Source organism: Anser brachyrhynchus (genome assembly GCF_964034855.1).
Source record: "Anser brachyrhynchus genome assembly, chromosome: 9".
NCBI lineage: Eukaryota > Metazoa > Chordata > Aves > Anseriformes > Anatidae > Anser > Anser brachyrhynchus.
In genome coordinates this window covers 25,022,029-25,034,784 of record NC_137703.1, presented here as the reverse complement: position 1 = coordinate 25,034,784, position 12,756 = coordinate 25,022,029, and the positions used below count along the sequence as shown (strand labels likewise).

At 36.4% G+C, this 12,756-nt stretch overlaps 1 protein-coding gene across 12 annotated transcripts in view; it reads left to right on the top strand.

Annotated features, from left to right (window-relative positions):
• Positions 1 to 12,756, top strand: part of SLC9A9 (solute carrier family 9 member A9) — a 236,140-nt gene that overhangs the window by 144,806 nt on the left and 78,578 nt on the right. For 10 of the 12 annotated variants that reach the window (XR_013955266.1, XM_080605349.1, XM_080605357.1 and 7 more), the window contains one exon: positions 12,072 to 12,120. Coding sequence is in view for 10 of the 12 variants with exons in the window: in XM_080605349.1 (XP_080461475.1) it covers positions 12,072 to 12,120 (49 nt within the window). In the remaining 2 variants the exon portion in view is untranslated. The other 2 variants (XR_013955267.1, XM_080605350.1) reach the window with 2 other exon arrangements.

Here is a 12,756-nt window from a genome sequence, read left to right as displayed (position 1 = left end):
CCCAGGGAACTCAGAGTTGGTCATCTCATTATTTAGACAAATGCCTCAGGAGCATTTAATGTTTTACTTTGGGTTAATCACATTAACAGTAATGTAATGCATCTACAATGGCCTGGCTTCTTTCCAAAGCTGTGCTGTTTATGTTCAAGGAAAATAAAGGAACAGACACCTAAAGTGATTCAGAGAATAAACATTTTACTGCTCTAAAAATCATTGACATAATTCACTGGAGAGAACTGTTATTTCTGAGCCAAGAATTAACTAGCTTCATCTGCAGGAAATTGTCAAAATACATCTGAGTACAGTTTCTTTTGCTCGTACAGATCTTTTGTAGAATCAGTTCTCATTTTTCCTTGCTGGCAAAGCTCATTAGTAGTCTAAGTGAGATGCCAACAAAATGGCCTAATTCCTGACTTTTTTTTTTTTTTGAAAGCTTTATTCTCTCCAAGAGTTCATAAAAGTAGCAATCAGGATATTTGCTATATGCAAAAAAAAAACAGAAAAAAAAAAAAACAAAAAACAACAAAAAAGAGATACTTCTTGTAATGTAGTGATGTTTCTTTCTCTTTGTATTAGCTGAAAATGCATTTTTAATAATATTCCAAGGATTTTTTTAATTTGAGAATTGTGTGCACGGCATTTGATCTACAGACTTGCTTACAGCATGGGGATAGGTATGATAACACTGAGTTTCTTAAAGCACGTGGAGGCTGATCAATACTGTGTAACGCTGTGGTTTGTGCATTGCCTCTTGAAATAGGATGACACAGAAATGCATTTATACGTCCGTATCTCTCCACTTCGTAACATCTTAAGTTAAAGGAAAAATGCACCTGGCATCACGAGAGTAGACCCTTATCTCTCCATGATCACTTGTTCTTAACACAGGTTGGCTGATATCAGTCCCAATAGATAGTATTAAAAATACAAGATCATTTAGCTTAAGGTGAGGTAAATCGAGACACTTTCTTTTTTTTTCCCCACAATAGTTACAGGAAAAAGAGTTTGGATGGAAGGCATCAGTCACTCGTGTGCTTTGACCCAGTAATATTTCAAAAACTCAACTTTGTTGGGGTTTACTGGGTTGGCACTCCAAAGAACCACCTCATTACCACCTAAAGAGATACCAAATCCCATCCTTTCTCCTAGGTCAATGCTGCACCAATGCTACCATATGATAACAAGGGATTTTCTTATTCTTGGAGTCTCATCTTTCATCTGAGACATAACACTCAGGTGAGAATTAACTAGCAAAATATGGTTCTATTGAGAAAGTTGTAGTTGCACTGTATATCCCAGCTACTACCATGCATGTTCGTCATATCTAAGCTTCTCTTGCAGTTTTAAAGACTTATCCAAGTTACATTATTTTTCATGTTTTTACTGTTCAGTGTCTCTAATCACGATGTAGTATTCTGGAATGATGTGACCTTCTAACCACATTTTTCTCCAGAGATGCCTATATCTTGATTGAATCTGAACAGATTTCTTCTACTTTGGAACAAACCTTATTTTAATAACTTTGTAGCACAATTTAATATTACCATTTCTACTAGCTTATAAGCAGATTTAAATACTTAAAAAGCAGGCAATGAAGTAGTCACCTTCCTCTGTAGTTTGTTTGTTTTTTACATAAATCAGTTGCATGAAACAATCTATTGCTTTCACTGAGAAAACAGCAACTGATTGCAATACTGGGAATCGCCATTCACGTGCTACTGAGCCATGCGTTAGGTGGGTGATGCCAGTACGATGCTAAGTGGAATACTAAAATGACCATCACAATCCCAAATAGCTCAGGAATGCTGATAGATGGCAAAAAATGCCACCTAAGAAAAGGCTCTTTAGGCACAATCAGAGCTGGTCTAGTTTTCCTCCTTTTGAAGTGACACTAGGGACTTTGCCTTGAACAAGGAGGGGTTAGGTGCCTGCTGAGCAGCACCTTGTGCCCCTTCCCCCCAAAACTGCAATTCAAAATCTATACAAAAAACACAGGGGGCATTTTAGAAAAAGGAAGGATGAAGAAAAACTGCTCTTCTTGTGGGGGGAATGGCTGACACACAGGCACACTACATCCAGTCCCATCCATATTAATGATGAGGGAGCAGAACAAAGTTTTGCCCAGCTGACAGAGGGATCTGGACTTTGTCTGGTTCCTAGATAAACAGTCCCAACTGGAAGATATGGTTTCCAGATAAGAATATAAAGGGGGGAAAAGAGTGGTGGTGGTGTTTTCCACACAAACAAAGGGTATGAATCTCAATTCAGACTACTAAATATAACATTTTATGAAATGCTTTTCTTCTCCCTAAGGCTAGAGTAGAAAAATAAAACATGTAAGTGAATCGTTACTTGGCGAAGCAGAGCTGTAAATGGCAAAATGTAAAGTGATAGCTCTACCACATACTGCAGTGCAATGAAAGGCACAGGAACAACATGACTATAAGCATATATAAATAAGAATACCAAAAATAAAGCAAAAAAAAAAAAAGCAAAAAACATGTAAAGTGAAGGAGACTTTCACAGAAAAGACCTCGGTACAGAAAACACCCCTTTATTTCCAGAATGTGATACTACAAAGTGGTACAGGGTTCTGCAACATTCAGCAACCATACTGAAAGTACTGATGTGGTATGACTTCTAAGCGGGGACAATAAAGTGACAAGCAGCTGCAACAGAAGTCATGGACTACTACTTATGGCAAAGAGGAAAGAATTGCAGAGAAAGTTTTTAGAGACTTTAAACCATTCATGCTACATATTGCACAAGGCACAAGAGAAGATAGATTACAGAGCAAGTATAAAATTAAGGGCCTAGGACTTTCATATATTTTGTTCTTTAGTAAATTATAATCTATTGTGTTTCCGATTGACACACACCTACTGAGACACAAGTACAGATGTACCTATATATCTAAAGTTCTAATCTGAATACAGCCATACTGTTACAGCTGCTCCTTCAGGGTCAAAGTTTTAATGATGTTCATAGGATCGTAAGTATATCATATCTTCATATGATATGGTCATATGAACGAATATGATTCATATGACCATATGATATGATTAATCATATCATATATATATATATATAGGTGTCTGTAGAGCATTCTTGCTTACTAATGATAAAACATGATTTCTAATGATTAAATTTATCCTTCCCATGGAAAATATCTTTTGCTATTGCATGTTTGAGTTGTTTCCTGTGGCCAGATTTTTTTGTTTGTTCTTATGTTCTCTAACACTGTTCAGTCACTGTCTTTCACAGAATCAAGATAGTTTCGATCAACTTATGCACCAAGTGGATGATCTTTTTTAACATTGCTGCCAAGGGTCTGTGGGTTTCACCGCCTAAAGGCCACAAGTGTAGTATTCAAGATATTTAATTGGACAAGGCCAAGAAAATAACCTAGAGAAACTAGAACTCTAGAACTAACCATTCTAGAGATACCTAGTTTGTCACAGAGTCACTTTGTATGAGAGGCAGAATGCAAGTATGAGCATGGACTCCTAAAGTCTGCACACACGTACACACAAATGTAAAATGGCCTTACCCTACTTTTTTTCAGAAGCAAGCTTCAAAGTGAGAATCAGATGTAGCCCACTGCCTGGAAATGAAAGTCCTCAACTGACTTGCAGCAATTTTGAAGCATGCTTATTCATTTCAAAGGTGATGACCAATCGACATAGATGTTCCTAAATGTTATTTAACTCAAATATAGTTAAAGCATCTATCAAAGAACAGGAATGATCCCATCAAAATTTAAAACCAAAGTACAGGAATGATGTACCAAATCAATGTACCAAAGTACAGGAATGATCCCCATCAAGATTTAAAACCAGCTTCAGTCATACAGAGTTTATGGCATCTTCTAAAACAGCAAATTTACCAGTTACAAAGATCTGCTTAGCTGTAGGTAGTGTACCATTATGGCTAAGTAAGTGTGCAGAGTGGATTTAGCAGTTAGTAGCTGCTGTTTTTCTCTGTTTTGACATTGAATTCAATGTAATTCATGAAATTGCTGCAGATAAATTGTGGAGATAAATACATAACTTGTATTTCCTGTGTCAGCTAAGATTTGGTAATCTGTGGTGTAATGAGCAGCCCATATGTCACAGTGTAATGAACAATCTAACATCTCTTATTCTAGACAGAATCTACTGCAACGATCTTCCCCTTAATCTGAAAACAAGCTCCAGCTCTTATGGTGTAACCACGCAGAACTAAGTTCAAATTATTTTAGTTGCTGCCAATCCTCACGCTTATTTTATACCAATTGTATTACATGCACTGATAATACTACAAATGATGATTTCCAGAAATTCCACAGTAGTTAAAATGATGCTCAATTTAGTCTGCTGTGGTTTGTATTTTTGAGTAGGAGGCTCGATTCCTCACTGCAACTATGTCCACATAGAACAATGACGTTCATAACCTACTTTGTGTGCCAGAAGCATTATAGGGACATAAATCACTGCTTCTCATGAGCTGGAATGCCATGCTGTCGTGATTATAAGACATCTAATAGCGCATTCTGCCACACAGATGTACCTTACATTACTTCGTAGTGACCAAACTATTTTAGTCCCTCCACTGACATCAAGATATAGCAGGATTAACAGAACAGTGAATGAGATACCAGATATCTGAAGATCCAGTTCATCTTTCTGGTTACTATCTGCATAAAAGCATGATGTAAATGTAAACCATCATCTATTTTTAAATTTTAGTGTTTTACTTCACAAAGCTGCACAGCTGTAGGGAAGTGATTTGTAAAATTTTATGCAGTGGTATTATCCACAATTTCTCAATCCTTTCAATACGTAACATCACATCTAAAGAGTATAACTTGTGGATCTCTGTTACAGAGCTTTGCAGTTCCTTAATTTGACATTCTCTTCTAGTTGCATTTATGCATTACCTTCATGTGCTGCAGCCTTTCTTTACTTGGAAGGCATCTATACAGTTACGTCTGTACATTAATTTAGTTTAATTGCCAACTCTGCAACCAAATAGTTGTCTGTCCCCCAAAAATGGTCCATGGGCCTTGTCTGTAGGAGCAATGTTTTGCACTACCTTTTCCCAACAAATTATCATACCAACTTTATGAAATTAGAAGTTAAAAAATCAAACTATAGCACACATCTCATTCACATGATTCTACAGATTTAAAATGATACTCTTTGCTCTGTGATATATATATAAGATAGATGGCATTAGCCACATGACAAACAGCTGTCACAGCCATTTAGAATCATTTAGCTGATAATCTATTTTAATCCTTCTCAGCATGAAATTAAACTGATTTGTTGTTTCTGCTGTGAGACACAAGTGATTTTTCTTGCCTTAAACTTAAGCTAAAGTGTTCTCAATTATTAACAAAATCAGCTTGAGCTGAACTTTGAAGACCTATTCTCATGCCATAATTCTCCAAGGAGTTTATGTCAATCAAAACATTGTACTATAAAAAGCAGGTATTTCTGAGGGCATCAGTCCACAACAGCAGCAATATAAAGCAACTAATAGCAATCCATAAGGAAAAGCACATTTTAGGTGTCAGTTTGTTAGGAATACGCATCACACTTACTGCCATGTGGACAAGAATCATGGCCTGAGCAATCATTATTTATTCTGAAGGTTTTTTAATTTCAATTGTAATGATTTATTAGAGATGGTGAAACAATCTTTTTTTGGATTTTGCTCATGTTTCTAGACTTCACAGTTAATAATTCTGTACTGAATTCAATATGCTCATGATGGATAGCCACAAGCTTCAGATTTATTCATGCAAAAATATTCAAGACTTCTCTTGCAAATGCTGTTTAATGACCATCTTTGAAAATTGGGTTATAAATCACTTATTCAAAAAACCCTTCCTGGTATTTGCAGGTTTTGTGATAGAAGCTGAGGCTTACAGACCATTTTAGCTGCATTGACAGCCTGTGGAAGGTTGAGGCAATTGCATCAAGAAGGTTACTTCTTTCAGTAAAAGTTTTGACAGTTTGGGAAAGAAGCCAATATTGTTATTAATTATTTTACAGCAGCACTCCTAAGACACTAAACAAAATCATAGCTCTCCTAAGCTAGACCTTGTACAAATGCATAATATATTTGTAGGATATGCACTTACAATCTAAATACACAAGACAGATGAGCACCAGTGCAGAAGAAGCATTATCCCCATTTTATAGCAAGAGGTCAGAAGCAGTTGCCAGACTTTTCACTTCTTGAATTGCTTTCTTTTCCCTTCTAATCTAAAAAAAGAAGTAAAGGAGCTATTGCTAATTCTGACCCGTATCTGACAGATCTATAAAATAGATCTCTATCATAAACCACATTAAATAATATACATAAAATTAAAAAAAAAAAAGTTTCTCATGGCTTCATCAGTGCTTGAAGCTGAATGATGTTTGGTACAACATGACAACCTCAGCAGGACAGGGTATATTGCCACCCTCCATATCATTTCCAGGCCAGTATTTATGGTGCTTCCAGGAGCTGCAGTGTGGAATCACCTCAGTTCAGGTTATTGATGAGAGCAGGCTTCCCAGTTCCTTGTAGGATGCTCTAATACATTAGTCATTAAATAAAAAGGGCATGGAATCAACTCCTTGCTGTCATGTTTTCAACTAAAAACAGTCTTGGCTGCTTCATCTGGAGCACTGCTCACCTCTGTGAGTACACTGTAGGTGCAAACCAGACTAGCTGGGACTGCACACATGATTCAACTTGCATGAACTAGGCACTGGGCTGTAAATACAGAAAGCTTAGACAGGCCAAAAAATAGAATTTCAATACTCAGAATTCAAATGTCAGAGAAATGTCTCTATTTAGAGATTTTCTGGCACCTAAAATGAGGGAGGGCTGAGAATCATACCTGTAGGTATAGACACCAAAAACTTCCCAAGTTCTGCTCTACGGTGCCTAGATCTTTATGAGAACACAAGTGTTTCTGCCCCCCCCCTTTTTTTTTTTTTTTTTTTTTTTTTTGCTTTACTGCAGAAAGCAGAGATATAATCCTACAGTGTTGACTTGGTGGTGATTTAAATGGGAGAATGAAAATTTTGTAGTGTCAGAATAGTAATTTACTACTCAGTATTCCTATAGACTGGTTTTGTATTTCTTACTCCTGGTTCCCCTGACAATTTGGGATTTATCTTTCCATCCATTTTCATTTCAAACCACATAATAAAAGATGTTATTGACTGCTTTGTATTCAGTGACAAAATCCTCTTCTTATAATCAAAAGCATTCTGACTGTTGCTAAAAAAATGATGCACTTCATAGCACATGGGGATTTAAATCCCAACAAGTGCAAAGAGTCCTTCTGCAGGCCAGCGCAATTCCTAGCAACGCTCTGGCCTAATTGCTAGAAACTGGCTGCAGTCACAAGCTTCAGCTCCAGGTTTTGAATACAGCAACTCTGAACAATGTCTAAATCCAGGTTTTGATCTGGCCATTATAGGAAGACAGAACGAACAACATAGACCAGCTTTCAGGATTTTTAATTCCTTCGTATCTAAGACATTACTAAAGCCTACCAAAATATTTACAGGAGGTAAACTGCACTGCAATAAAGATCTGTTTAAAAAGTCATCACTGCATTTTGTTCTATGGAAAAAACAACAACATTGGTTTAACTAAAACCTAGATTCTCCTTGGGATGTGTACATTTCAGCAAAAATATCCTTAAAATATTTTAATAAAATTTAAAAGGAAAGCCTGTAAAAAAATGAAAAAGCTTACCAATAGATTCTTCAAAATCCCCCCACCCAAAAAAAAAAAAAAAAGTGGTTTGATTTATTTGGTTTTCTTTTAACCTAATTCTCCCTTCGTACAATCTGATTCATATAGTTCATATAGTAGGAAAAAAAATAGTTTTTCTATGATTAGCAACAGCTAGAATAAGCACAATCTAAATTCACAAATCCTCATGCTATTTGTCAATATCACAGCTCCAAACCAGAAAGGGTTCAACAAACACAGGAAGAAGCAGATACCACCAGAAGGAAGTTTTTGCTACGGAAAGAAAACTTGCTTTTTCCTACAGCTGCCTTCAACCAGTCCTGCTGGCCTCCTACTTTATCTAAAGCTACCCATCATAAGCTGATGCTGAGAAATCTATTCAGTAAAATGCCATATTTCACGTTCTCACAATATAGGAATAAATCACTTTATGCTATTGCAAATCCAAGCTATGTATGGGTTTGCAGCCAAAGTAATCTCAGCTGGTTCTGGGCTGGAGAAGGAGTCCAAGCCAGAACAGAGAGGGTGTGAAGAGATTTCTCCAGTGGGACAGAAGGGAGGGGAAGCAGAGCTTGCAGAGGCTGTTGTAAGTAAACTAGAATAATTTTAATTTGCGTTGCTCTCAAAGTGCACCAAATTGTCTATGCCACCATCCTGCATCAAACCACATCTCTTATCACAACCAGCAGCTGACATAAGTTCCGTATTTGAATAGATAGGCCTGTTTCACAGATGTTTGCACCTGTGACGTGCAAAATATTCCAGTCATATTTAATACCTTTGAAGACTACGTAGTATTAAATACTAAAAGAAATAATCTGCCTAGCATCTTTTCTATTAAGTTCTGTAAACAAAGGATTTTGCTTTGCTTCTTTGTCTTCTAAAGATACAGATCATGGTGAACAATGAATGTTACACCAAGAATTATCTTCAGCAATGTTTTCACTAAAAAAATAAAAAAAAAAGAAAAAAAAAGAAAGGTAAAGATCACAGTGATACCAATATTTCAATAAGTCAGATTTTTTTCTTAGCTGCCATTTTATACCAAAGAAAAAGCCATCTACTCTATAATCAATCCAAATAGATTTGTTAAGAGGTTATCCAAAATGCTTAATACAGAGAATAAAAAGGTACAAAACAGAAAGGTAGAAATAATAGCAACAGTTTTTAGAAGAGTCAAGAAGAAATGAACAAGGAATAGAGCACAATCCGGAAATGAGACAGAAGGATGGAACAGGGAGAATTCAAGCAATAAGACAAGATGACAGGAGAAAAGGAACATAATTGACAGCAAGGAAGGAAAAATGATACTAAGTTCAGAAAATATTTTTCTCTTCATCCATTAAATCTTTTCACAGAAATTGAAAATTGAGAATGTTAAATAGGAAACGATGCTCGTAACAACATTAAGAGTTGAATATTTCTTAGAGGTCTTCATAGTAATTGAGACAAATTTCAAGTTTACAGATTCTAGTGATAAGAGCATTAGATGCTGCAGGTCTTCTGAGGAGGTCAAGGATGTAAATTTGAAGCACATAACTGCTTAATTTCAGTTGTCTTGACTGTCTCATGCAATTTGCTATGCTTTGTTTTTTCAATATTTGCAATTTAAAAATAGCATTCTAGTTCATATCAGCTATATCAGAGTTAATTATAGCAGACTATGGTTTTCAATACTAGGTGCCTGATGTTAGGCTTCCAAGCCTATGTCTAGATATGAAATAATTAGCCTCAATTTCAGAACTGACTGAACTGAGTCTGCTTAGTGTATACTTAATAAAATTGCTAGCATTCAAATTATTATTTTTTTTTTTTTTTTAATTCTAATACATTAAGAGACTCTCTCATAGAATGCAAAGTAAGATCTGGTCCTTTTCCCAAGGGACTTCAGTAGATAAGACAGTGTTATCTGAGAATGAGATACTCTTCCATTAGAAGAAGGACGATGGCATCCATGCCTGTTTTAGATAACAGCAGAGAACAGACCAAAAAGAAAGCATCAGCTGTAGCTCTGTGGCATTCCTTTCCTTTTTCATATGTGAAAAATCTAAGACAGAAGTGTGATTTCATTACATACTTATTGCTGTTTTTTCTGGCTTTATATTGCAATACTCCTGCTAAGATTTCATTTGAATATCTTCATCTGTGCTATATTATAATAATCTCTTGTGTACAGAACAAACAAGGCAGAAGCACTAGTTATCTGTATAGTCAGAAGAACTCAACATTGTACATGCAGAGAAGCTTAAGCATACCAGAGGAAAAAACAAATTCTACAAAACTCTTTAAGCCTAGATTTTTTCTGTGCCAGTGGATTCCTGTTGTTCCCGATTAGTTAGCAGTTATATCACTGTTGCTGAAATAGTATAGCAGCCAGAAACCGGTTCCTGTTGGTCCCACTGTCTAGCCTTTTTCGCATTCGTGCTTACAGTTCTTTTAGTCTCGGGTGAAATGCTTGCTGTTGTCTTAGCTCATTCTGTAATAAACGCATCACAACTCCAACACACACAATCAGTCAGAACTGGCAGTTTCTCAACTCCAGCAAGTTCAGAACTGCACGAAGGCTAAATTACTTCTGTCCCAGGAGACTGATTCTTTGAGGTCAAGTCAAGCTCATTAAGAAGAGAGTGTGGGGAAGTTTGTGCTGTAGCCTTTCAGCTGTACCTATCATTCGTAAATGCTCTGTTTTGTTTTTTTTTCCCAGAACTGTGCAGTCCCTTAACTATTGTACTGCTGGTGTTTTTCTGCATTGGCCAAGTAATGTCGGTGAACACATCCAATGAACAAGCACAGTCTAATAAGTGGATGTACAATTGGGTTTAGGAGACTCGATTTTTCTTTCTGGTTCTGACCTGCTTTTTGAGTCTGGGACAGTTGCACCTCCGGCTGTAGCAGCCTTCCTATCCTGCTGCCACCAAGCCATACACTCTGCACTGCAGGGCCTGCTTTGCACAATGCTGAGCACAGAGAAGGCCCTAAATACCATGCTTCTCTACAAATCCAGTGTCAGGTGGTTAAACCTTCATGTATGTTTCTTTTCCCATGTAAATGTTTCTGTTCTAATGAAATGGAAAAAACTTAACTTGCTTTTACTCTAAACTAACAAATAGGTTAGTGCCATCAGAAACTTGTTCTAGCAATTTAAAGAACGGGACAAAAAGGAAAAGAAACAGCTGTTCATTGTCTCCTTGTTGAGTCAGTATCAGGATCATTATTTTTAATAAAAAGATAGAAATACTTGTGCCTGGAGGACACAGCTTTGTTGAAACTCAAAAGCTGTGGCAGAAACAAACCTCCTTTCAACTCTTCCATCTAGTATTTACATATAAAAAATTGCTACTTTGCATGTAGTTCCTGTCATTGTCTCTGACTGAAAAGTTTACGCATAATATTTAGAGGAAAGAATGTTGAGTATGTAATTGTTAATATTAAATATGATTTTAAAATATATTGTTTTAATATGTTTGTGTAAAATATATTACTGGAAGCAAAAACATACTCAAGAAGTTGGATTGTCAGAAAAACAGCACAGTGACCTTAAATGAGTATCTGGGGAATTAATACATTTTCTTCATGTCAGTAATTCCGCGTTAGCTGAGTGGAACTGGTAATATGTGGGAGCTTGTGAGACATGCTGTTTGCTAGCTGTGGACTTCAGATTCCAGTGACCGCTCTCTGCTTTTTCCTTTCTTGGTGTGAACATCAGCACAAGCCTTCCTCTGTTGTTCAGCTCATAACATCTCTCAGTTGCATTTGTCTTCAGTTCTGAGCATCAGCTGGACTCAAAGTATGCCAATTCTTCCATCATGTCACTTTAATAATGCAAATTTTTTTTCCCTGTCCATATAAGTAAAGTGCTTTCCAGGTTCTCAACATCTTGCATATCACCCACTGCAACCTCCTTGGCCCTCTGGTTTGCTCCCTTGTACTCTGTGTGCCAAACAAAGCCCTGCCAAATGCTACAAGCCATCTGTGATGCAGCATAGTCAAGAAACTCCTCAGTCCTGCCATCTCCTCCATATCCCTCTTAAACGCCAGTTCCTCCTTGGTTGACTTGGTTGTCTTTTACCAGATATGAATCAAAGCTAAAGTGAAGACCAAATCTCAGCTGTTACAAGTAGCAGCAGTTTAACAGTCTTGGTGTTTGTAATAACTTGAACTTCTTGATTTGAAAAGTGATCTTAATGTTTTGTCAGCTCCTCTGCATTGTTCACCTAGTAGGAAATGAGTGGCACAAGAGAAAAATTTCTATCCTTAAAGCTCTCTTATACATCAGACCATTACCATGTTGTTTTTTGTTGTTTTTGTTTTTTTTAAAAAAAAAACAGAGTTGGTGTAGATCCAGATGAAGACCTCAAAGGACAAGCTGCAAGCCAGGTAAGTTGGGATTTCAGATGTATGTGCTGAATTAAAAGTTATTCAGAAGTTGGTAGAATGTGTTTGTCAAATATAGCGTTATAGCTGGAAATTGTTAAAACAGGGAAATTAAAAATAAAAAGGAGCTGTAAAGTATCTTTATAGTACAAGGTACAAAGAAAGGAGATATATTTTTTAGTGTGTTTGTATCATTAAAATTTTTTAACTGAAAATGTTATAGAGCTTTGAAGAAAATTATAAATAAATGCAAAGATATCATGAGAAGTCAAATAAGCAAAATAATAGAAGTATGGCCTTCATAAATTCAACTATTTATCACCATCCAAATGTCACACTTATGGAAATGAGACATTTCATAACAACATTTAATTTCCTGGATTAAAAAAGGAAAGCATATAATGCTTAATCCTAATAGGTCATGTTTCTGGAAATATTTTAACATTGAAACCTGAGTGTATTGAGAACTTGAAAACTTTAAACTAAAAGAGGCTATCTAGCAAGCTGCAGCTGTTCATCTGTCAACCTCCCTTTTTTTTTTTGTCATATATGTATGGAATTGTTTCAAGTGCGGCATTGTCTGCAACAGCAGTATAAATCTGTATGAGAGTCTGTACGCAAACAGGACATCCTCCAGCT